We start from the raw sequence: 26,307 nt of genomic DNA, 5'->3' as shown, positions 1-26,307 counted from the left end.
TTGCTCTGTTGGGATCGGCAAGTTGAATAGAGGTTTCTCATTGGGCTGATGATTTGTATACTTTGCTGTTTGGAATCAGGAAGTCGAATAAATTTTGCTCATTGGACTAGTGGTTTGTATGACGTTGCTCTTTGGAATCAGGAAGTTGATTAGACATTTCTCATTGTGGTGGTGGTGGTTTGTAAGACTTTGCTCTTTGGGATCAGGAAGTTGAATAGAGGTTTCTCATTGGGCTGATGGTTTGTATGACTTTGCTTTTTGGAATCAGGAAGTTGAATAAAGGTTTCTGATTGGGCTGGTGGTTTGTATGACTTTGCTCTTTGGGATCAGGAAGAAGTTGAATAGAAGTTTCTCATTGGGCTGTTGGTTTGTAAGACTTTGCTCTTTAGGATCAGGAAGTTGAATTGAAATTTCTCATTGGGCCGTTGATTTGTATGACTTTGCTCTTTGGGATCGGAAAGTTTAATACAGGTTTCTCATTGGGCTTGTGGTGGTGGTTTGTATGACTTTGCTCTTTGGGATCAAGAAATTGAATAGAGGATTCTCATTGGCCTGTTGGTTTGTATGACCAAACTGAGTGAAGTTTGATTGGGGTAAACTACTTTGCTGTTTGGAATCAGGAAGTCGAATACATTTTGCTCATTGGACTAGTGGTTTGTATGATGTTGCTTTTTGGAATCAGGAAGTTGATTAGACATTTTTCTCATTGTGGTAGTGGTTTGTATGACTTTTGCTCTTTGGGATCAGGAAGTTGAATAGAGGTTTCTCATTGGGCTGATGGTTTGTATACTTTGCTGTTTGGAATCAGGAAGTTGAATTAAGTTTGCTCATTGGACTAGTGGTTTGTATGAAGTTGCTCTTTGGGATCAGGAAGTTGATTAGAAATTTCTCATTGGGTTGTTGGTTTTTATGACTTTGCTCTTTAGGATCAGGAAGTTGAATTGAAATTTCTCATTGGGCCGTTGATTTGTATGACTTTGCTCTTTGGGATCGGAAAGTTGAACAGAGGTTTCTCATTGGGCTTGTGGTGGTGGTTTGTATGACTTTGCTCTTTGGGATCAAGAAATTGAATAGAGAATTCTCATTGGCCTGTTGGTTTGTATGACCAAACTGAGTGAAGTTTGATTGGGGTAAACTGCGGGGGACATGGAGTCTCTAATGATTATATCATACTGGAAATTCAGAAACATGAGTTTTTTTTTCCAGGTCAATGTGTAATAGCACAAAAGAGCCTAAATCCTTTCAGAAGGGCTTATGTTGAACCAAAGTCTGCACAGTCCCCTTTTAACACATTATCATGTTTATGTCATCCATGGATTATACAGATTGTTGGATGACACGTTAATCCCAGAGCGTTAAACTGTGCTTTAGTGGTGGCAGGAGCTTGTGAAAATAGGCTGTCCAACCTATGGCACTTTAGTCATAGTACTTCTCTGACAACTGAAGGGCCACAGGTTAGTAGTGTATACAATCCTACCTGCTGTCCCTGACTCTTTCTACATACAGCCTTTGCGCTCAAGGGCCCAACTAAATGCAGGGCCACGGAGACTCAACGACACAATAGAGGCTATCCATTTTTGTCCTGTAGGGTAAGCAGGAAGGCCTTCTGCAAAGCCAGTCATTCCATACATCATTCCATTCCATTAAAAAGTGCAATGCATTAGTGTATACATTTCCCACACATATATACATACCAGTTAGTGTTGTATAAGACACAAAGAGATGGCACTTTGGCAGTAATAAAGTTACTCTATTCATTGGGGCGGTGAGACAAAAATCCAGGACAGCAGCACAGATGGAGAGCAGGTTGGAGTGAGTCCTGGGGAAAAGGGGTGGTGGGTGTGCTAGCCTCAGCTGCTGGGACATCTGACCCATTTAAATTGTCTTGTGGTTTGTTTTTTCTTTTTTTTTTTGTTTCTTGGTTTTAATAGAAAAAATAAACCAATCACCATAACAAAAACGATTAAAAGAAAATTAAAAAAAGGACAGCGGTGTGTGGGGATGGGTGTGCGGATTACTCAGGCCACTGGTTCATCTTCCATGGGCTCTTCTAATGGTCTGGAAGGAGAAAGAGAGAGAAGTGGAGTTACAAGGGGATCTCTAACCACCGTCACGTCAAAGCTGGTCGGAAACAAATGGGGTTACAAACAAGAAGCATAAGTATAAAAGGGTATATAAGTATATAAGGGTATATAATCTGAGCATAATGGGCAAAGTGCTGTAAATTCAGGTGGCAGCTGCCCCAGAAACAAACACAGCTTAAATCCTAAGGTGTAGGGCTGACCATCCCATGGGGTATAACGCAATGATTGGGGTCCCAACCTGAAGGCTAATGAAAGTGGTGCTCATTTTCTGTCCATGGAAGGATTAAAAGTAGAATTTGGATTCACAACTGATTTGCCTTTCTAGAAATTCATGGAACTGTAGACGAACGACTGGTATGATAATTGTTTTCCTATCTTTGTAACCTTGCCAATAGCTAAGGGCGACCCCGACTAAATACTGGATGACAAAACGGGCTTAAAGCCAAAATTTAAAAACCAAAAAGACTGTGGTTGGTAACAGAATGAAAAATATATACGAAGGTGGGATTTAGTACAAGGTACTTAAACCACCTGCCCACGTCACTTTCCCAAAATAACAATAATGAGGAGACCATCAGAGCGAAGACTTCATCAACCAGCCGATGCGGTCCTCAATCTGAAGGGAAAATCCAACCTGCCTGCTTGATATTTTGCCAATTTTCAGCCGAGTTGGTCTAAAAGACTTGAATAGGCAGCTTAAATCAGCCATGTATGGCCACCTTAAAGCTAAGAGATATATTGGACTATACAGTGGTGGTTGACTAAGGGTGCCACCTAAACTGTCCTTTTTTTCTATGCATGTCTTGGCACATACATACACTGTGTATGCTAGTCTAATCCAGTAGTCCTGGCCATGATCATCAACATTTACAGCTGCATCGCTCCATCTCTCGGTATCATAGCAACCTACAATGGTGATTTTCCCATTGGATTCCATAATGTACTTACTGTTATTGTCAATATGATTACCTGGGATTAGAGTTGGAGTTGCACTGGTCTGTATCCACTGATAATGATGCAAGTGCACTGACGGCTTCTGCTTCCTCCATTTCCACACGCTGCACCTCCAGGATGGAGCAGCCTATAGTCGAGCTCTTTAGGCAGCTCCAGTGTTTGCCTGGAAGAGGAAGCATATTGAACACAATGTCTGAAACATGTTTTTAGGAAAACATTTCCAATAAACATTGGCCAAATCAATTCTAGTCCCTCAAACAGCGCAAAAAAATAAACAAAACATAATATTCTCGGAAGACTAACCTCATGAATGACATTAGACCCCTGTATATCAGCAGTGCAGCAACTTTGTTGATAATATATGTGTTATCTACTATGCAAACAGTCCTACAGAAACCATCATGGCTGCTTCTACTAACAAAAAACAGCCTGATGCCTTATGCATGAATTCTATCCCATACTCCTATCATATGCCCTAGTCCTGTTATCATCCAATTAGCTTCTGTAAATCTTATTAGCCTCTCAAACCTACCAGGATTCTATTCACATGAGCTACTTCTCTATATACCCCCTCTAACTTCGATACCAAGTCTAGCTTCTACCTTGCATCTCTATAACGGTTAGTTCTGCACAGTTTCTCCTCCCATAGCTGGACCCTATCAGGATGTGCTATCCACTTACTATGGATGTTGATGACTCTCTCCAAGGTTGCTACTGCATTGTCACTGGGTCTCTGTTGTAGGACACTGTTATCAAAAGGTGCAAGCTATGGGCAAAGAGACAACATAAGCTGAAAGAGAGGGTTCAAGAAAGCGTCCCTTGTCTTCCCCAGTAGAGAACCCCCTATTCCTCACCTCCAAACCCAGAAGGGCAGAAACACAAGCCTCTGAGGCATCACAAATGGCTGTCAGATCATGACCTCCCTCCAATGCCAGGACCACTTGGCCGCCAGCCAGAGTCATTAACTGCTTGGTAAGGTGTCCAAAGCCTGAAGGAAGCATAGATATGCGAGAGGTTTAGAGAAAGATAACATACAATAAAGAACAGAGGATAAAGTAGAAAAAATGGAAAGTAGACTGGGTGCTTTGTAAGGGTAAGTAACTTGAGAAGGCAAGGGCATGGTGAAAGGAGATAGAAAACATACAGTAGTGATGATAGAAATAGTTCTATTTGAAGATGAAAGCAATGATAGTACAAGGTGTTCTGGAAAATTGCCTCCACCCCCTGTACCAGCTGCTGGTTTCCATCAAAAAGTTCCACCACAATTTTCCACATATAGACAGAAAACTGAGAGGAAGCCAACAGCACACCAAGCCAGTGTAAACATTAAATGAAAGGGGTCTGTTGAGAAGAAGGCTCACCATTGCACCCCCATAGAACAATGCCCTAAACAGCGGCTCACATGCCAGAAGATTGGAGGAGGAATGATCAGTTGCACTCACATTTGGCTGTTACTGAGTATCCCCCTAGTGGAGACTGGTGACCCTCAACTGCATCAAAGCCAGCAGAAACAAGAACAAAATCCGGAGAGAACTCCTGGGCTATAGGCATGACCACCATCCTAAGTGGAGACAGAATAAACTGAGCCATTGGAGAAAAGTCGGAAAAATGTAAAAAGGTAAAACTAAAATAGGAAGTAGCATGTGAGTCTCAAAATAACGATACAGTTGGAAGAAAATGTAATAGGGCGAATAAACAAGAACAAAAAATTGCAAAGTAAAATAAGAAAACAAGACCACAAACCTGAATGCAGCAAGGTACTCAGCATCCCCCACTGGGGGATCCACGCCACCCGTCCATGCTATGTTAACGTTGAACCCAATACCATGGTCAGCACCCACCTGTCACACAAAGACCATCGCCTAGTCAGGACCTTGTATCCTGATGCTTTCCCCCAAATAAACGGCATCACCATTCTTATTTCTATTTCATTCCTTTACCCACCTCATCCGGAGAGCCGCTACCAGGAAAAAAGTTGCCATCATCATAACGGTGGAGAGAAATATAGAGGACATTTGGGTCATTGTAGAAGGCCTGTTGTGTGCCATTGCCATGGTGAATGTCCTGCAGAGGTAATGTTGGGATAAATAAACAAGGACATGATTGGGTATCTTTAACATATTTGATGTTCTGTACCTTTATCAGATACATTTTCTGTCCATTAACTTACCCAGTCCACTATGAGGATTCGGCCCATGTTCATCTTCTGACGGAGCAACTTGGCTGCTATAGCTACAGAGTTAAAAAAACAGAAGCCCCTAAAGAAAGAGGAAAGGGGAGAGGTTATTAATGGCATATCTATGTTGGTGGAAAGATGTTCTGAAATGCACTCCTACTCCAAGGCGAGGGATGTCTACTCACATGGCAACCGATTCCTCAGCATGGTGTCCAGGCGGTCTTATTACTGCAAAACCATTCTATTAGAGGAGAAAACAACATGAATAATAGAGGAGACCAAGAGTCAAAGGCCAACAAAGATAAAGGAAATGAGAAATATTAAATGAGAAGTTGGGGGGAGGAAAGAGGATGGGAAGGGAGAGCAAATAATGACTGGCACCTTTTGTTAAATCAGCCATCCACCCAACTCTTACCTTCAGCTCTTCAGAGGCTACTTTATAGACTAACTCAAGCAGACATCCCACTGCCGTTCTCACAGCTGGAGGTGAGTGCAGCTCATTCCACACAGTGTCACTGTCCACCTATGATGGAAAATAAGATGCTCAACCTATGGAGGCACTGCAAGGCGCAACTAGCCAGGCATCAGCTCCTTGTAAGAATCAACTTGGTACAGGGCAGGAAATGGGGCTGTTATGTTTTTCTCTCATCCAATGAGAGAAAAAGATATTTCCACTAAAAGAGAAAAAAACAACTCACCCCAATCCCTCCACAAGGCAGGACAGCATACAGCTTCTGGGATAGAGTCCCTGCACAGCAGACAGATATTACATTTCATTTTTGTTGCTGGGTAATGCTACTAAGATGTAGATATTCTCTTAGAATATCTCTTCTCACCTAGAATGTTCTTGCTGTCCAATTTGTGGCGACTCTGAGGGCTGGTCCCATAAAGCAAGGTGTGATGCTCCGTGTGAACGGTCTGGATCTCATCCAATGTGGCCTTCCTGCCTCGGACACGCTGTTAGAAGGACAATAATGACACCATGATGCTCTTGTTCAAACCCCCACCCAAATTTGGCTAAGGTACAAGCACCTCATTTGAAATGATTTAACTTAAATGTACTTAGGACCCCCCAAACTGTGCAAACATTAATCCACTGCTCCTCACCCACTAAACAGCGGCTTTAAAAGTTCTTAAACGTACCTGACATTTTCCCAACAGGCCAGTCTCCTGCAGACGGGACCAGACACTTTGGATTCTCCCAGCATGCTCTGGGTGGTTGTTGGTATCTCCACACGTGCACTGGTGTTTCAGCATGAGGGTATCATAGACTAAACCTGACCAGACACAAGAAAGAAATGCGAATATATAAGAGCGGACATCTGTGTGGTTGGCTATTGCAGGAAAATAATTGCCATATCCACCACATGAAAGTCACAACTGTCAAGCCTGTAGGTTTGATGGAAGTCACATAGGAAGGCAGAATACTTTATATGTAGATGCACATACAGCCAACAGCTACATTGGCTCAATTATTATGGAGGAATATGTCTTTTCAGATAAACATCAAGCAGCATGGAGGCCACCAAGAACAAGCACTTTTACACCTGTTTTATAATGTGCACAAAAGATCTCAATATACTCAAGGCTTCCTTGAAATACAACAAAGATGGCGGTGCATACTGCTTAAGATCACTGGGTCATGGAAAAAAACACAAAAATGACCCTCACAACCAAGAAGCTGTTTTGAAATGAAAATATAGAAAAGCAGAAAACAAAAATAACCAACAGAAAAATAACAAACGAAATCCATTCACTTCTGATGTTTGGTTGTCAGAGTCGGTGACCCCCAACAATATCATGTTTCACTATCACATAAGTCAAAGACTTATTTTCGTCTCTGAATTTTATTATGCAACGGTAGAACTAATCGCTGTGGGCTGTAGGGTAAAGTGAGTGGTCTCACCAGTTGTGCTGATCACTCTGTGGTGCGGTTCTGAACTGCAGGTTGATAGAGGAGCCGCTGGGGAGGACTGAGTGCGACTCAGAGCCGTGTGAGAGAGTGAACCCTGGTAAAGAGGAAGGGCATCTGGGAAGAGCTGGAAAGGGTAAAAAAACATGACTAGTTAAGCTAATGGGGTTAGCAGGGACATGAAGAGACAACCTTAAATTCATCTCTGCCACATACACCCACTAGCACCCCTCTGATTTCTTCATACCTGCAGCCCACATTCCCTCTCATTACAGGTCATAAGGGGGTGTCAGTGCATAGCTGAGCTATAACTGGGGGGGGGGGTTGTGAGTCATTGGTGTGTGACTCATACTCGGCTCATCAATGAACTGAGGCTGTGCGTGAGAAAGCGCTATGTACGCACTGCAATGTAGCCTGCCCTCTGCTTCTGCAATGCTTCTTTCCTTCTCCCACCAGAGCCCTATCTTGTGTCTGCCTTTAATGGAAGCTCTGAAATGGAGCATTTTTGGGATGAAAAGCATTAGTTTAAATCAATAGGAAAGAGTAAAAAATAAAAAAGGATATGCCTCTTGTGCCAAAATGCATCTTTATTTCAGCATGATGGGCTATGTTGTCTCTCAGTGACAAGCCCACCCCACCACCATTCCTAGGTCCCCTTGTATTTTTCCACCTTTCCTCAGTAAAAAGCATCATGCTCACCTTTTTCAGTGCATGCTCAACGCCATTGGTCCTTCTGTCTTCTATGTCTTTATCCTCTTCCTCTCCATCATCTTCCTCCTGTGTTTCTTCACTTTCTGTGCCCCCATCAAGAGTGAAAATCACAGAACACTTTTCACCCCCGTCCTGCTCTGTTAGCTCCTCTTCTGTCTCTTCTGGGTGGGTAGGTGGCTGGTGAATGGCCTCACTGGCCTGCAAGAGCATGACATAGTGAAAAATCTGAGATGGAGAGGCAACATACCAAGGGAAATATCAGCAGATGACAGCTAACCTAGGAAATGATAGGCCTTTCCTGAGGGTGGAAATAGTATGGGCAAGTCACAGACATTTCTAAGATGGGGACAGGCAATGTGACCAGAGACATCAAAATAGTAAAGGCCAGTCAAAGACTTTGTCAAATCATGGCAGCAATACAGATAGGGCTGCTGCACAGCAAACTCTATAGCAGTGGCTCCCAAACTGTGGAACTGGCCCCAGTAGGGGGTGGTAGGGGGTCAATAGCAAGGGCAGTTAGGTGAGATTTGGGAATAATGCAGATTTGCTATCCTAGATACCACCAAAAAGTCTGGCTAAAAGGTCAGTTAAGATTTGGGTTAAAAATGTATTTATTGTCCTAGATATTTTGAGGATTATGATTGATACACTACCATCTTGTAATGAAGTAAAGGGGGCCCTAAGCAAACATTGCTCCTCTAAGTGGACCTAAACCAAAAAAGTGGTTATTGGCACATTTTGTTATGGTGCCTTCCTTAATGGAAACTCTAGTTTAAAGATCTTCTTATAGGAACTAGTTATACCGGTGCTGGCCAGCTTTTGCCATCCAGCATAGCAAAGATTTCTTACTATGACAGGTTAGAAGAAGCAAAGCCAAGGCTGGCATGGGAAGGCTACAGGAAGATAACAGGTTTCTGGGTTAAGGACACAGTAGAAGCTTACAGAGAGTTGGAGGATGGGGACAGTACAAAAAGATTTTAGAAAGCTCAACATCAAGGACACCGTACAGGAATATTCTGGGAGGAGGACACAGCAGAAGAAGCTTGCAGAGAGTCTAGCAATGGGGATAGGGTTCAAGAAGCTTATTAAGAACCCCACATTGAGGAGACAGTAAAGGGAGTTTGCAAAGTGATTGAAGATGGCAGTACAGAATGAGGAGCTTCTAGAGGACACAAGACAGAACAATTCTGGAAGCTTCTAGAGGACTGAAAAATTCTGAAATAAGGACATAGTAAATCAAGCTTATGGAGCAGTACTGGAGTGATAGCCTGAAGTACAAATTATGGACTACAGTCAAACAGTTCTGTTAATGTCCCAAGTGGGCTAGACAAACCTTGTTGAGGTGTTGCTGGTCCAAGTAGTGCTGGTGTTGCAGAACCAGTTGCTGAAGGGCCTGAGGACTTTGTGGGAGAGGAGAGGACTGTGTACGACTCAGGGGACGATGCCTTGTGACTTTGGTGAGAGAACGTAGGGAACCAGAGACTCTTTCTCCCCCTACTAATGGGGACTGACCATGCAGGGGGACTGCAACAAAGAGTAACTAAGAGTAATGAGAAAGAATTTGCCTGACAGAGGAAAGTCTGGGACTTGGAAAAAAAAGGCAAAAGATAATAAATATTGCTTAATTCCTTAAAACAGAGAAGGTAAGAACTTGGAGTAGGTACATAAGGGGGAAATGAGGCAGGTTATTTGTGAATAAAGATGGACATCAAGACAAAGCGGGGAGGCTGAAGAAGGATAAAGAAACTAAAGGAGAAAAGGGAAATGTTGGAGAGAAAGAGGAAGGCAAATATTCACCTGTTATGAGAGCACTCTGCTGTCTGGCCTGCTCTAGTAAGAGTACATGCTGCAGGAGTGAAGGTGCCGTCAGGTTGCCTATCTCACCCCCATCCAGAGCAGGCAGTGGAGAGGTGTTGATGAAGGGACCACCTGGGCGCAAACTCTGATGCTCTGTCCCTTCCTGAGGAGTGAACTGACCCTAAGGAGAGAAGTAATAAAGGTCAAGTCATCTTATACCTAAAAACCCTCTGTAAACATTACCCCAACTCAAAGGACTAGCTACTCACAGTGAGGCTGCTGGTGCTTCCATGCAGGCAGATGTTGGGCAGTGATGGAGAAGTATACAGCCCAAGAGGTCCACCCACTCCTTCAAGAGTCAGAACTCTCTGCTGAGGAAGCATCTAAAATATTCAGTGAAGTAGGATAGATATTGTTAAACTGGTAAACTATCCAATCATTTGATCCCTTTTCCCAGCCTAATTCCATGCACTTTTGCTACATCTTTCCAACCACTTTCACCCAAGGCCTCCCTTACCTCGCTGGCAATATTAGGCACGCTGCCAGTCATTCCGTTCTCACATATGGCACTGTTGGAGCTGTTTGGGGAGCTCGGCCCAGATCCTGGGGCACTATTGCACACTGAAGACACTGCGGGAGGAGCACCAACATCTCAGCGATGAGACTTGGGTTTCAGGGGAACAGGAGAAAAAGCAATGGAGTGCAGTAGAACTAAAGTGACTGTATAAGCAGTATGGGGTGGGGGTGCAGTATATAAAGAATAAGTAGAGACAAGTATGTGGGTGCAGGTAGAAGGAATTCAGCACATAGTAGCAGTAAAGAGTTGATTTAAGGTTTTATCACTTTCAGCATACCCTGGATTTCAATGGCTCTTTTCTTGAAAGCACTGATAACAGTCCCATCCTTCCTTCGGAGAAGAGGACTACTGCGACGCTCTGCAACTTTCTGCTTTAATCGGGAACGGACTTTAAGATTAGGTTCAGAGGCTGCAGGAGAACAGAATAAGTAGGTGAATTTAACATCCTACATATAAGCCCTCACCTCCCACTCTTAACTGACTGTCTCTCTTCAGTTTCTCCAAAATCCAAGTAAGACATACTAACCAGTTTTGCGGAGAGGAAAGTCATCACGCCCATCGCAGGTTGCGAGGAGGGACACCTTATAAGATGAGAGAGTTGCTGGTGACCCAGCCTGAGGAGGGGAACTATGATCCAGTGAGGTATGGTGCGTGCCCCTAGGACAAAAGAATAGGACACTGACATGTGAAAACAGATGAAGGTAAAAGAACATCTGGTACTTATAAAAGAGTAACATTCAGTGATAATGGGGTGATGGTTGGAGGAGAGCCGAAGATGGAGAAAAGATAGCAGGTGCTTGAGGCGAGAGTGCAAGTGAAAATGAGAATAAGATGGACATGGAAGAAAGAAGAGAAGATCGGTCAAGAAAACAGTGACTACCAGGTAAGATGAAGGAGGAATAAAGCAAGTTTATGGAGTGCAATAAACCTCCTGTTGTTCTTACTTACCAGCACTTGGGGTGTTGCAGGATGGAATGGTTCACATTTCCAGGTACCTCCTTGGATTTACTGAGCAAGAATTCCTGTAACTTTAGCTTCACCTCTGTGCTGGCAATAGCACCTTAAAAAATAATAGAGGGAGTCAAGTGTTATAAACCACATTCCTAAAGAAAAAGAATGGCTTGCAGCTATTATCTTTCTCATACACTTACTTTCTTTGCTCTTCTCCTTGTTCCTCAGGATCAGAAGCTGCTGCTCCAGCCTCTGTTTCTCAGCCTCCTCCTGCCTCTGTCGTTCGCGCTTTCTCTGCTGTTCCAACTCTTGCTGTCTCTTGGCCGCCATAATCTCCTGTTGTTGCTGCAGAAATACACAGAGACTAGGGTGAGTGCTGGAAGGTGGGAAAGAATATATTGGAAAGTGGAAGTAGAAATCATCTTCGACACTGGACTTAGAAGTGTTTAGAGAAGAAGACATGTCTGGATATGTGTAGAAGAAGAAAAGTCTACTGGTTGGACAAAAAAGAGGGGCAATCACTGAGGAATATGGAAAAGAGAGAAGTGAAGATACAATAGCTCTAGGAGGTTTGTGTATACTAATTAAGGGGTGGAGAGTCAATGCTTATTTTAGGAAAGAAAGCTACATGTCAAGAAGTCAGCATGATAAAAGTGGACTCATAGGGATTAGGGGGAAGAGAGCAGTTGTGCAGCTTGACAGACCTGCTGCTGGAGTTGAGGGAAAGAATAGTTTTAAGAGCGGGGTTCATAAATGGCTACGTGGGTTTACAAGGTTCCACACCTTAAGGTGTTTCTGTAATTGGACCTCATGCTGCCTGGTCAGGCTTTCGTGCTGCTTCTGGAACTCGGCAAATAGAAGCTGCTTTTGGAGTTGCTGTTGTTGTTTTAAGAGAAGAAGCTGCTGCTGGAGCTGTTGTTCTCGACTCATGGGGTCCACGATCCCCCCAGGGCCACTGCCTGACCTCGGCTCCACCCTCTGCTCTCCTGAAGTAGGCGATAGGCTGCTGGGAGTGGGTACGGCTGCAGAAAGGAGAGGAGAGGCCTCCACTGTTTGGGAGAGACAAAGGGAGGCTGTCAGTTAAGGCATATAGTATATGCATTACACCATTCTACACCCTTTGGTTGCAATGAACAAGAGCTACTTATAGCTTGTTTTTTCATCAGGACTGCATCCAGGACCCCAAACAATGCTTGACCTGATAGGATTCTTAGACCTGCCTAATCGGTCTACGAAGCACAGGTCAATAAGCTGTTTACTCAGTATGGAGCGGCCAAAACAAATCACCCATCCAGGGTTGACAATATGTGAGAAGACTTTTGTCGTATCTTTGTCATTTTGCAAGATCTCATATATATCAACCAATGCCTATCTGTTCCTTTGTTTACGTTCACATTTAACCCATCCTTACCTGCCATGCGCAGTGAACTGTCCCTGACCTATTTCATAGTTACAAAATGAAACATTATAAACCTGGCAGATAGACTGTTGGAACGATGTTAAAACAATCATACATTATACGAATGTTTGTCCGTCAATGTAACAATGAGTAGATGGTTTTATCAACTCATCTGAAAAATAGTTGGTTCTCATGACAAAATCTACCCATGTATGGCCACACTTAGTCAACAGACAAACTTAACCTGTGCATGGCCAGCCTAATAGAGAGGTAGAGGAGGGACAGGGGATGTGTGTGGAAGGTAGAAGGAGGCAGAGATAGGGGAAAGCAAGAGAAAGAGAATGGACAGCAGCAGTGTAATACAGATGCAGAAGTGTAAAGGAGCGGAACGGAAGAACAGAGAGGGTGAGAGAGGAACAGAGGGAAAGTGGGAGATACAGAGGAAGGACAGGGAGGAACCGGAGAGGTAAAGACAGGATAGGGAGAGGGGGGAGAGACCTGGTGAGACAAACAAAGAGAGGATGAAAGAGTAGGAGAGGTTAAGGAAAGGTACATGGAGGGAGGTAGAGGAGGGAAAGAGGAAGATAAAAAGGGGGTGGGAGAGGTAGAGGGGGTATAGGTAAGAGTAGAACAGGCAGAGGAGGGATATGAAACACTGGAAGAAGGGAAGTAGAGACAGGGAGAGTTGAAAGAATAAAAAAAGGGACATCATAGATGTAGAATGACAGGGAAGAATGGCAGAGGCAAAGGTGGGATGGGGAGAATGTCAGAGAAAGATGAGGACGTGGAGAATTAAAATAATGGGGCAGTGCAAAGTGGAAGAGGTAAGGGAGGGGTGGGGTAAGTGGGAGAGTTAAAGGAAAGATGGGGAACTAGTAGTGGGGTGGAAGGGTAGAGGAATGGTGGCAAATGTAAAGTAGAGACAGGGGAGAATGGGGAACAGAGGCAGAGTTGGAGGGAAGGCACATGGTAGATTGGGAGAAATAGAGAAGGGACAGTAGAGTTGGATAGCAGAGGAGAGAAAAGGGTAAAGGATGGTGGAAGTGGAAGAAGAAGAAGGAAGGGAAGTAATAAGTATGGAGAAAGAAGGAAAGTAAGGAGTATGGAGACGGTAGAGGAGGGACAGAGGGAGGGACAGGGAATAAATTGATGTGAGAAAGAAGTAAAGTAACGGGAAGGGTAACAGGATGGGAGGGAGGGAAGACATGGTGAGTGCAAATTACCTTTTCATACTTTAATTGTGATTATTATTATTAAAGCTAAAAATAGGGAGAGAAAGAAGCTGCTGAGAGACAGGGAGAAACGAAAGGTAAAGGTGTGTGTGTAAACACAAATATGTTATTGTGTAAATGTACACAGCAGCCATTATTTCTATCTCTCCATGTCCATACAGAGCCGCAGAACTGGGAGGCAGCAAGAAAGGAGAAAGAGGGGGGCTGAACACACGGTGACAGTTCTGATGACTGGCGAGGGGGGCAAGTTTAGTGAGGGGATAGTATCCATGTAACATTCCTCTGGTCTTCAGACATCACATGAGCTAAATATATTCTGAGCCATTTATATATAGACTGAGACGCTCCACACAGCACTAATACTATATATACTGCAGGAAGGACACTGCTCCCCCCAATTAGATTACTAGCTGTCATGCCGAAAATATATCCCCAGCTCCACATACCTCTGGCTCTAAACTCACACTCACTCTGTGTTCCTCTCCCAACACAAATAAAAACAGCGATGCCTTTGGTATTTTATTGGATATTGGATATTGTGTTCCCTTGATCTATATGAGATTTAGATATACCTGGGTATTAGTAGAGAGTAGGAGGTAGGTGTGTCTGGGTTTTAGAGAGAGCAATAAGTATATGCGCCTGAGTATTAGTAGAGAGTGAGAGGCATATGTGTCTGGGAAATAGAGAAGAGAGTGATAGGTATGTGTGTCTAGGTATTAGGAGGGGCTGGTAGGAACGTCTACCTGGGTATTAGAGAAATTGATAGGTATGTATACCGGGGTATTAGAGAAATTGATAGGTATGTATACCTGGGTAATAGGAGAGAGTGCGAGGTATGTGTGCTGATCTCATTACATTAACAGTCAATGGGAGACGTATGCAGTCTAACTCCGGCACGAACAATACCTATTAACCCCTTATATTGGCTCCATTCATTATTAAATACTGGCCTACAGGCAACAAGTACTCAAATAGTCATTTGGGAAATTTCTCGGATCATGGAATCATCTTGCACGTTATTTGTCTTGACGTTGGAATCTTCCCTTTATAGGACCACTGAAGATTTATCCAATTGAATATTCTCTACATACTAACGAAATAGTACTCATCTCAATTACTTGCGTGCAAATTTCCCCACATCTGATTGAATTCATTCAATCAGACAAGGGGTTAAATATCCATATGTAAGGGATCCCTCTCTTCACATGCAGCGCTGTTTGTTTTTAAATGGTTTTAGCTTCATAACATGGCATGGTGGTGAATAAAAATTGCTTTTTATTTATTTTGATGTTTGATCATTTATATCATTATTAGATTTTTGGGCGCAGGTATTGTGGAGTTAAAGTCCCTTTGATGTTCTTTATAATGACAAAAGGCAGACAGAAAGGTGTCTGGGACAAAAGCAATTGTTGGAATGAGACAGAAAGAGTTGCAGGTGGTCCCTACAGAAGGAGACAGGTAGGAGGAAGGGCACCAGGGTCGGTGTTGGGGAGCAGTAGAAAGGTGTTAGGAGAATTAGGAGGGATTTAAGGTAAAGCAACTGGGATAACATAGTGGCTTCCCCATGGAATGAGACAGATGACAGGACAGCCCCAGAGACTACTCGGAATAACAGAATCCTTTCTACAGATTAACTACGGTTCTTTGGTATCTAGGGCGTGCAGATGTACTCTGAGGATGACCATGGAAGGGGTTCCTTATGTGCAGAAGAAGGGATGGGACGAAGTGCAGGTAGAGTAAGCTAGAGAGATACCCGCTACACAGGGACGTTAGTAGGATGGATAAGGAGTATCAGAATGAGCCTTTAGAAGTGAAGGGGAAAGCCCTCCAACAGAGCACTCTATACATGAAGAAGAATACGAAGAGAGGTAGGCAAAGGATCTCTGAGGTAAGGACAAGCCAGTAGGATGGAGTATGTGTGGATATATACATATATATATATATATATATATATATATATATATATATATATATATATATATATATATATGTATGTAGCATGGTCTCATTGGGAAAATACTGTGGTTAGGGAGTGGGGTTTCCTTAGACACAGATGTAGGTGCAGAGCTGAGTCAAGGGAACACAGGGCACAGGTACAGAGGAGGGGGGTCTCTCACCTGCAGCAGGTAGTGCGTGCCCTTGTACCCGGCTCAAAATCTCCAGCGCTTGCTCTCGCCCTTTTACCCCATCTGCAGAGGACACACAAGGCTCCGTCTCATAGATAGTCTGCAGCATGTCGGGCAGCGCCAGAGCCCTGGGAATCAGCAACATTCCCAGGCTTCCCCCTTTTCCCAGCCGATATCAACAACCAGCGAGATTCACACCACCAAAGAGACGGCAACAACAGTCACAACAAAAAAAAAAGTGTCCCCTGCGTCTCCCGGCAACTCTTCTGCCCCCCTGATATTCCTCAATATGAGCCCATGGAGATGAGACAAGCCATATCCAGGAGTAAGGTGTTGGCAGTGCCAGGCCCAGCGGGGACGGGGAGAGGTTTAGCTAGGCCTGTATCATGCCCTCCCCCTCCTGCCTGGTGAACGCTGGGCTGCAAGTGGAAGGTTCTGCAGCAGAGAGACTGAAATAGAATGGGAGAGGAGGAGTCGGATATAAATAGACAGCAGAGAGAGTGAGGGAGAGAGCGCTGGGGGGATAAGGACTCCTCAAGAATAACAGAGTGTCACACTTGACAGCAAGAGAGTGAAAACAGAAAGAGACAGAGGGTATGGTGCAAGATGGCAGTTGCCTCGCTAAGTGCCAGCTTATACAGAAGCCTGATGCCACGTCTGGCTGACAGATATATGTTGCACTTTAAATGAAACAGTGAGGGCTCTGCACTTTAGAGCTTACATAAAGCCAGGAGGAGGGGGAGCTGGGGTGAGAAAGTAAACAGTGTGTGGAGGGGTGCCATGATGGTGGAGGGGTGCCATGATAGAGGAGGAAATCAGAAAATAGAACGAGAAGAAGAATGATGAGTGGCGAGACCAGATAGAGATAGGAAAAGGGGGATTGGGCACAGGACACAGCAGAGGGGAGAGAGAGGTAGTATCTGGAGATGAGATGGAGACAAATTATAAGAAGCAAACCATAAAGATGACCAAGAACAGGGTGGTAAGAGATGAAAGCCTCTGGTGCACAGGTTGAATTTCAGGCAGTTGTGTTAAATTGTGTTTAAAAACATCACTGCACCAGCCCTGATCCTGGCAGTTGGCATTTAACTCAATAGGAAGCAGCAGGGGGCAACTTCAGGAGGTTATCTACGTGAAGCGGGTACAATGCTTGATATGCACCCCGTGTGCCATAGAAAAGAGGTAGAACATCTGGAGCTGGCAGAAAGGGAAGAGATAGAGATGAGGATGGAATGAATGAGCAGTTAGAGAAGAACCTGAGCAGAGATGGGGTAAGGAGAATGGATCTGTAAGAAGAAAGCCAAGGACTAGAAGGGAAACGGGACATCTTTACGGGGAAGGCTCAGGGGAGCAGAGGTATAGAAATAGTAGCTGTAGTAGCAGGAGAACAGAGGGAAGAACCTAGAAAGGACTAAAATGAAGCATAGGGTCTAGATTCTTATTGCAAGAGACAGGGGGAAGAGAAGGAGGCAAAGAAGTGTGGATACAAAGATGAGACAGAGAAATAGAATGTGGTGAGGGTAAGGGGAAAAAGGGAGAACAAGAGATAGCATAATGGTGGAGATACAAGTAAGGGAAGAATAAGGGGGGCATAAGAGGAATAAAATAGAGAGGCGACACATGGATGATATTTACAGAAAAGGAAAGAGACAGAAGACAATCTTGGGGTATCATCAAGAGAAGGAAGAACGGGCATAATGTGAAGGGACAGAGGAAAAGAGAGAATATAGAAGAGAGAAATAGAAGGATGAGTAGTGGAAAGTAGCTCAGGTGGAGGTAGGTGATAAGTATGAATTAGCAGTAGCACAAGGAACGCATAGACAAATGGATGTTCCCCAACATATGCTGCTCATTCCCATATGAATATTTATATATATATACACAGACACAGCATTGAATAACACTTGTCCTTAAAGAAACCTAATTGGTACATCAACACACACTGGATCAGCTTCCCAGTCTTGTTAAAAGAACCGAGTCTATAAATATAACGTGCGCCATCACCCCCTTCCCTTGTGTATATACACAGCCCCATATAGTTTATTCCCCTTGAAACGCACTAAAATTACAGAAGGGAGAGCTGGGAAATGCCTGGGAAGGTTTCCTGACATTAAGCTTTATTTCCCATCATCGCCACCAACCGTAACTGTGTCGGATCCATGGTCGAAAGATTTTAACATTTTTTTTCAGCTTGAAAGGCTTTCTGGCTGCACATGAAGGAATAAACAAGCAGACACCAACATACACAGGGAGAGCTTGATATTCTGTTTGTCAGAATGTCATCTCCCTGAATTCCACACATAAATAGCCCGAGAAATATATTATTAGACTGTCTGTATATCTATAGCTGTGACCTCATTCTAGGAGCGTCTGTCAGTACAAGAAGTGCACCCTGCTACTGTGTTCTTTGGCAGGTCACAGACAGACTGGGACGGTGTCTGTTTAGGTCCATGTGCTGCTCCAAGGGGTTCAGCTGAGACCTTGAAAATGATCAATGTCATCTTAAAATGGGAACTGATTGTTATCCTACAGTTACTATAGGCACCATCTCTCCCTACTATACCTGCTATGCCACAGTCACACTCCCTTCCCAGAGACTATTATCCACTGTTACTATAGGCACCATCTCTCCCTACTATACCTGCTATCCCACAGTCACACTCCCTTCCCAGAGACTATTATCCACTGTTACTATAGACACCATCTCTCCCTACTATACCTGCTATCCCACAGTCACACTCCCTTCCCAGAGACTATTATCCACTGTTACTATAGGTACCATCTCTCCCTACTATACCTGCTATCCCACAGTCACACTCCCTTCCCAAAGACTATTATCCCACTGTTACTATAGGCACCATCTCTCCCTACTATACCTGCTATCCCACAGTCACACTCCCTTCCCAGAGACTATTATCCCACTGTTACTATAGGCACCATCTCTCCCTACTATACCTGCTATCCCACAGTCACACTCCCTTCCCAAAGACTATTATCCCACTGTTACTATAGACACCATCTCTCCCTACTATACCTGCTATCCCACAGTCACACTCCCTTCCCAGAGACTATTATCCCACTGTTACTATAGACACCATCTCTCCCTACTATACCTGCTATCCCACAGTCACACTCCCTTCCCAGAGACTATTATCCCACTGTTACTATAGGCACCATCTCTCCCTACTATACCTGCTATCCCACAGTCACACTCCCTTCCCAAAGACTATTATCCCACTGTTACTATAGACACCATCTCTCCCTACTATACCTGCTATCCCACAGTCACACTCCCTTCCCAGAGACTATTATCCACTGTTACTATAGGCACCATCTCTCCCTACTATACCTGCTATCCCACAGTCACACTCCCTTCCCAGAGACTATTATCCACTGTTACTATAGGCACCATCTCTCCCTACTATACCTGCTATCCCACAGTCACACTCCCTTCCCAGAGACTATTATCCCACTGTTACTATAGACACATCTCTCCCTACTATACCTGCTATCCCACAGTCACACTCCCTTCCCAGAGACTATTATCCCACTGTTACTATAGACACCATCTCTCCCTACTATACCTGCTATCCCACAGTCACACTCCCTTCCCAGAGACTATTATCCCACTGTTACTATAGGCACCATCTCTCCCTACTATCCCACTAAAGATAGCTCTGGCAGGAGCTGAACCAGCAAAAATGAGAAGATAACACATAGTTGGAAACAAAGTAGCAATAAAAGACATATTGTACATCAGCTGTGTCATAACTGGGTGATAGATAAAACCAAATTGGGACAAAGCAAACAAAAGAAAAAACCAAGGAAACAATAATTATAAATGGATTGTAAGTGCTAAAGGGCAAAAACAATCTTCAGTCTGCATTTAAACACTCTATCATTATTAAATTGTTTGTTGTAATTGCAGCAAATACAGTTATTGAGCTGGGATGGGACAAGATAGAACAGCAGACACACAAACATATGCCGAGACATAACCCGTCTGTGTCCAGTGCTGACATCTAGTGGGGAAGGGTTAGAAATAGTAGGCTAAGCCAGTAAAGCAGTTAATATAGAGAGATAGCAGAACATCAATAATTTGATGGGTGAAATAATGAGCTTTTGGGAAAAGAATACACAAGAAAGGGTTATAAAAATAACACCATGAAAGATGTAAAGGCTGTCAAGGTTTTGTACCATAGGAAGATCTAGAGGATTCTGGGAGTAAGTGAGACAATGCTTTCAAATTTATTTTTATTTTTATACACATATTTACCAGACTACCAGAAACGTGTCAAGTGGGATGGGAGTGGGGAACAGCACGGAGCGAGGAAATGTGTAGGAGGTGCGTTAGGAGAGTCAGTATATAGTTTGGAAATGGAAAAAGGAGAGAGAAGGAGAGAGGTAAAAATGAAACAACGGTTAAAATCTGGTACAGGGAGAGAAAAGAGAGGGTCTCAATGGGGTAAGAGTGAAAGAGTTTTGTGCTATATATATATATATAATTGGTGGTGTAATAGAAGGTGAGGGAGGGAGAGGTAAAGAGTGTTGCTAAAGAATATGGATGGGTAGATAAATCAAAGAAGAAGCTGCAAAGTGGCAACGAGGGTTGGATTCTGATAGGGACGATGATCGAGTTAAAACAGTAGAAACACAAAAAGATGGGATGTGAGGAACACTGGAGAATGTATTGGAAATTGCTCCACCTGTAGAGACTTGGACAGTGGCAGAGGAGCTCAGCCTGACCAGTTAATGTGAAAATTAAAGAGAACGGTCATTTGCTCTCCTGAAAAACTGGGGCTTAATATAAAGTATGTGCAAATGGGCGAGGGAGAGAAAACCTGGGAAAGTGGAGACTCCTTGTAATGAAAAGGGAGGTCAACACCAATTGTAATGGAACACAGACCATGGGGGGAAGATGGGCAGCCTGAGGCAGAAGATCCAAGAGAAGAAAGACCCTCTAGGAGAATGGCCATAAATAATATAAACTGGCATTATGGTGAAAAGAGAGGACTGGACAGTTAAATATACTCAACATAAATGGAAAGCAACAAGCAACAGTAGAGAAAGAAGGATGAATAGTGTAGAGAAAGTGTCAAGAGTGAGAGCTAGGAAAACAACTATGGCTGGGAAATGATGATGAAAAGGAGATAAGGAAACAAAAATGATGAATGGTAAAGACATTATAGAGGAAAAGGAGAAAGATAAGGAATGATATGGAAATGATAAGTCAAAATAGAGGAGGTTAAACTAAAGAAACAATGAGTAGAACTTAGTATTCAGTTCTAAAGAGAGAATATTGCCCAGTAAAGATCCAGGTACACTAAGGAACGTACCCTATACAGTGACATTATATATCAGGTATGACAAATTATATAATTTCATTTATTGGTGTCATATATTAAAGGACGTTACAATCTCTATTTCTGAACAAATATCAGTTTCTTCATTCGGCATGTTATTAACATCTCCCAATATCACATCCAGCTACTTACTGGTCTGGGTGGGCAGGCTCATCCTGGTGTCCACTGGTTGAACAGATTAGCAGAGGGGTCACCAAATCCTAGGATCCCCCCCACCCCAAGGATGAGGGGGTAATGACAGCAATTTTAGAAGGGTCTGTCCTCTGTGGACATCCCTTAGTCTGTAGTTACCTGTATGGGACAAAATGAAAAAATGAATGGGACAATCTTTTTCTACAGTCAACAGTTACTAAATAAGCAAAAAAATAATAAATATACAGCAATGTGGGAAATGATTTTGGGGGGAAATATATAAGGGGCAATAGGAGGAGTTATAGGGAGGGGTATATGGAGCAATAGGAGGAGTTATAGGGAGGGTTATATGGAGCAATAGGAGGAGTTATAAGGAGGGGTATATGGAGCAATAGGAGGAGTTATAGGGAGGGGTATATGGAGCAATAGGAGGAGTTATAGGGAGGGGTATATGGAGCAATAGGAGTTATAGGGAGGGGTATATGGAGCAATAGGAGGAGTTATAGGGAGGGGTATATGGAGCAATAGGAGTAGTTATAGGGAGGGGTATATGGAGCAATAGGAGAAGTTATAGGGAGGGGTATATGGAGCAATAGGAGGAGTTAAAGGGAGGGGTATATGGAGCAATAGGAGGAGTTATAGGGAGAGGTATATGGAGCAATAGGAGGAGTTATAGGGAGGGTTATATGGAGCAATAGGAGGAGTTATAGGGAGAGGTATATGGAGCATTAGGAGGAGTTATAGGTAGAGTTATATGGAGCAATAGGAGGAGTTATAGGGAGGGGTATATGGAGCAATAGGAGGAGTTAAAGGGAGGGGTATATGGAGCAATAGGAGGAGTTATAGGGAGGGTTATATGGAGCAATAGGAGGAGTTATAGGGAGGGGTATATGGAGCAATAGGAGGAGTTATAGGGAGGGGTATATGGAGCAATAGGAGGAGTTATAGGGAGAGGTATATGGAGCAGTAGGAGGAGTTATAAGGAGGGGTATATGGAGTAATAGGAGGAGTTATAAGAAGGGTATATGGAGCAATAGGAGGGTGGGATATATGGAGCAATAGGAGTTATAAGAAGGGTTATATGGAGCAATATAGGTGACCTAATGAACTAGACTTATCATTTTATTACAAAAGGTTTGGCTCGTTAGAGCTCTTTACAGGGTATGGGATAGTTAACAAGGCACCCATGGTAATGTGGAGCAAAAGGAGGAGTTGTAGACAAAGATACACAAAGCAACACAGGGAGGGTATCATGGAGATATAAGATGAATAACAGAGAGAGAGTTGCTATGGCACAAAATGAGAAGTTATAGGGATTGGTTAAATATGACAATAGGAGGTATTCATAGAAAGGATAATTGAGCATTATATGAAGAAAAATTAAGAAATGGCAGGATTTATATTTATAGAAAGAGATAAAGAGTGGCATATACATGGGTGTATATACAGATATTGGCATGTATGAAGCAGGGGAACGGTATGTAGGAACCTTTTACTATTATGGTTTTATTTTCCGACACCCATACACCTGCATTGTATAGCCAAGAATCAGCTGAACATGAATATCATGGATTGCATCAACATTCCCTCTGCAATGATTTCCTTTTGGTCTGTCAGTAGTGGGTTATGAGAGCCGTACCCATCCACCCCCATATACTGCAGTGAAATCACGTCTCCCTGCGTCTGTGACCCTCGGCTCTAGCACATTCATTAACATTCAGCGAGTGGAGAGGAGAGTGGGAGGGAGACAATGAATGGATCCACATAGAGCACAGCATGGGGAGGAGAAGGGAGAATTGTGAATGGAGAGACAGAGTCAAGCATAGAGGAAGAAAGAGAGAAGAATTATGAATGGAGAGACAGAGTGAATTAAGAGAATGAGAGAGAGAATGACATACAAGGCACCTACATAGATACAGTTGATAGGGGGAGTGAAATACATGTATTATATATTAACAGATAGACAGGAGAAAAGGGGATAATAGTCTCTGGGAAGGGAGTGTGACTGTGGGATAGCAGGTATAGTAGGGAGAGATGGTGTCTATAGTAACAGTGGATAATAGTCTCTGGGAAGGGAGTGTGACTGTGGGATAGCAGGTATAGTAGGGAGAGATGGTGTCTATAGTAACAGTGGATAATAGTCTCTGGGAAGGGAGTGTGACTGTGGGATAGCAGGTATAGTAGGGAGAGATGGTGCCTATAGTAACAGTGGATAATAGTCTCTGGGAAGGGAGTGTGACTGTGGGATAGCAGGTATAGTAGGGAGAGATGGTGCCTATAGTAACAGTGGATAATAGTCTCTGGGAAGGGAGTGTGACTGTGGGATAGCAGGTATAGTAGGGAGAGATGGTGTCTATAGTAACAGTGGATAATAGTCTCTGGGAAGGGAGTGTGACTGTGGGATAGCAGGTATAGTAGGGAGAGATGGTGCCTATAGTAACAGTGGATAATAGTCTCTGGGAAGGGAGTGTGACTGTGGGATAGCAGGTATAGTAGGGAGAGATGGTGTCTATAGTAACAGTGGGATAATAGTCTCTGGGAAGGGAGTGTGACTGTGGGATAGCAGGTATAGTAGGGAGAGATGGTGCCTATAGTAACAGTGGATAATAGTCTCTGGGAAGGGAGTGTGACTGTGGGATAGCAGGTATAGTAGGGAGAGATGGTGTCTATAGTAACAGTGGATAATAGTGTCTGGGAAGGGAGTGTGACTGTGGGATAGCAGGTATAGTAGGGAGAGATGGTGCCTATAGTAACAGTGGATAATAGTCTCTGGGAAGGGAGTGTGACTGTGGGATAGCAGGTATAGTAGGGAGAGATGGTGTCTATAGTAACAGTGGATAATAGTCTCTGGGAAGGGAGTGTGACTGTGGGATAGCAGGTATAGTAGGGAGAGATGGTGCCTATAGTAACAGTGGGATAATAGTCTCTGGGAAGGGAGTGTGACTGTGGGATAGCAGGTATAGTAGGGAGAGATGGTGTCTATAGTAACAGTGGATAATAGTCTCTGGGAAGGGAGTGTGACTGTGGGATAGCAGGTATAGTAGGGAGAGATGTGTCTATAGTAACAGTGGATAATAGTCTCTGGGAAGGGAGTGTGACTGTGGGATAGCAGGTATAGTAGGGAGAGATGGTGCCTATAGTAACAGTGGATAATAGTCTCTGGGAAGGGAGTGTGACTGTGGGATAGCAGGTATAGTAGGGAGAGATGGTGCCTATAGTAACAGTGGATAATAGTCTCTGGGAAGGGAGTGTGACTGTGGGATAGCAGGTATAGTAGGGAGAGATGTGTCTATAGTAACAGTGGATAATAGTCTCTGGGAAGGGAGTGTGACTGTGGGATAGCAGGTATAGTAGGGAGAGATGGTGCCTATAGTAACAGTGGATAATAGTCTCTGGGAAGGGAGTGTGACTGTGGGATAGCAGGTATAGTAGGGAGAGACGGTGTCTATAGTAACAGTGGGATAATAGTCTCTGGGAAGGGAGTGTGACTGTGGGATAGCAGGTATAGTAGGGAGAGATGGTGCCTATAGTAACAGTGGATAATAGTCTCTGGGAAGGGAGTGTGACTGTGGGATAGCAGGTATAGTAGGGAGAGATGGTGCCTATAGTAACAGTGGGATAATAGTCTCTGGGAAGGGAGTGTGACTGTGGGATAGCAGGTATAGTAGGGAGAGATGGTGTCTATAGTAACAGTGGATAATAGTCTCTGGGAAGGGAGTGTGACTGTGGGATAGCAGGTATAGTAGGGAGAGATGGTGCCTATAGTAACAGTGGATAATAGTCTCTGGGAAGGGAGTGTGACTGTGGGATAGCAGGTATAGTAGGGAGAGATGGTGTCTATAGTAACAGTGGATAATAGTCTCTGGGAAGGGAGTGTGACTGTGGGATAGCAGGTATAGTAGGGAGAGATGGTGCCTATAGTAACAGTGGATAATAGTCTCTGGGAAGGGAGTGTGACTGTGGGATAGCAGGTATAGTAGGGAGAGATGGTGCCTATAGTAACAGTGGATAATAGTCTCTGGGAAGGGAGTGTGACTGTGGGATAGCAGGTATAGTAGGGAGAGATGGTGTCTATAGTAACAGTGGATAATAGTCTCTGGGAAGGGAGTGTGACTGTGGGATAGCAGGTATAGTAGGGAGAGATGGTGCCTATAGTAACAGTGGATAATAGTCTCTGGGAAGGGAGTGTGACTGTGGGATAGCAGGTATAGTAGGGAGAGATGGTGCCTATAGTAACAGTGGATAATAGTCTCTGGGAAGGGAGTGTGACTGTGGGATAGCAGGTATAGTAGGGAGAGATGGTGTCTATAGTAGAAGTTAATGTCATACATAAAAATGCATAAAAAAGGCAAGAATACTCCCTGTGGTTAATAAGTGAGTAAAAGTGCACAAAGTGACTACAGAACCTGCAGACGTGTCTTTATACAAATTCCAGCCTGTTGCTCAGTAAAGTGACTGGGGATTCCATAATAAACGCAGACATCATCAGACCGGCTAAATGAATTTGCGGCTACGGTGCCGAGGAGTTGAGGGCTTCACAATAAATGTGGTCAAATTGGATAATGAGTTGAAACAGCCAATCACTGTGCAGCATCCTTACACCTCACCCCCAATCAAATTAACGCAAGGATGGAAATTGCTTCTTAGAGCAGATCTTCTCCAGGCCTCGGGGGAGCAGCAGCTATTTATATAGGAAACAGTTGCCATGTACCCTAAGTGCTAGCCTTGGGGAGCCATGAAATGATTCTGGGCTCACATACAGCGCTCGTCCTGTTGTACATTATAGGGTCAATACATGTCACTGTGGAGTGCTGAGGATATCTGCACAGGTAGTGATTAGTGATGGGCGAATTTGGGACACTTTGCCGAAAAATTAGCGAATTTCCCACGAGA

The 26,307-nt window shown here is 43.8% G+C and overlaps 1 protein-coding gene across 4 annotated transcripts in view; it reads right to left on the bottom strand.

Annotated features, from left to right (window-relative positions):
* Positions 1-1,729: 1,729 nt before the first annotated feature.
* Positions 1,730-26,307, bottom strand: part of hdac5.S (histone deacetylase 5 S homeolog) — a 29,685-nt gene continuing 5,107 nt past the window's right edge. For 2 of the 4 annotated variants that reach the window (XM_018238070.2, XM_041578149.1), the window contains exons 2-26: positions 21,415-21,573; positions 11,946-12,211; positions 11,363-11,507; positions 11,160-11,271; positions 10,738-10,868; positions 10,489-10,620; positions 10,152-10,264; positions 9,904-10,017; positions 9,635-9,815; positions 9,171-9,361; positions 7,826-8,035; positions 7,121-7,253; positions 6,358-6,491; positions 6,051-6,171; positions 5,913-5,962; positions 5,630-5,737; positions 5,400-5,455; positions 5,209-5,296; positions 4,983-5,102; positions 4,782-4,879; positions 4,481-4,599; positions 3,893-4,026; positions 3,720-3,804; positions 3,054-3,201; positions 1,730-2,058 (exon numbers count right to left, since the gene is read on the bottom strand). In XM_018238070.2, coding sequence (XP_018093559.1) covers positions 2,019-2,058; positions 3,054-3,201; positions 3,720-3,804; positions 3,893-4,026; positions 4,481-4,599; positions 4,782-4,879; positions 4,983-5,102; positions 5,209-5,296; positions 5,400-5,455; positions 5,630-5,737; positions 5,913-5,962; positions 6,051-6,171; positions 6,358-6,491; positions 7,121-7,253; positions 7,826-8,035; positions 9,171-9,361; positions 9,635-9,815; positions 9,904-10,017; positions 10,152-10,264; positions 10,489-10,620; positions 10,738-10,868; positions 11,160-11,271; positions 11,363-11,507; positions 11,946-12,211; positions 21,415-21,436 — 3,051 coding nt within the window. In that variant the 5' untranslated portion in view covers positions 21,437-21,573 and the 3' untranslated portion in view covers positions 1,730-2,018. Of the gene's footprint in view, positions 2,059-3,053; positions 3,202-3,719; positions 3,805-3,892; positions 4,027-4,480; positions 4,600-4,781; positions 4,880-4,982; positions 5,103-5,208; positions 5,297-5,399; positions 5,456-5,629; positions 5,738-5,912; positions 5,963-6,050; positions 6,172-6,357; positions 6,492-7,120; positions 7,254-7,825; positions 8,036-9,170; positions 9,362-9,634; positions 9,816-9,903; positions 10,018-10,151; positions 10,265-10,488; positions 10,621-10,737; positions 10,869-11,159; positions 11,272-11,362; positions 11,508-11,945; positions 12,212-15,910; positions 16,353-21,414; positions 21,574-26,307 lie in introns of those variants that run through there. The other 2 variants (XM_041578148.1, XR_005964526.1) reach the window with 2 other exon arrangements.

This window comes from Xenopus laevis, chromosome 9_10S (genome assembly GCF_017654675.1).
Source record: "Xenopus laevis strain J_2021 chromosome 9_10S, Xenopus_laevis_v10.1, whole genome shotgun sequence".
Taxonomy (NCBI): Eukaryota; Metazoa; Chordata; class Amphibia; order Anura; family Pipidae; genus Xenopus; species Xenopus laevis.
Note: the sequence above shows the minus strand (reverse complement) of the source record. Positions and strands in the feature narration are given on the sequence as shown.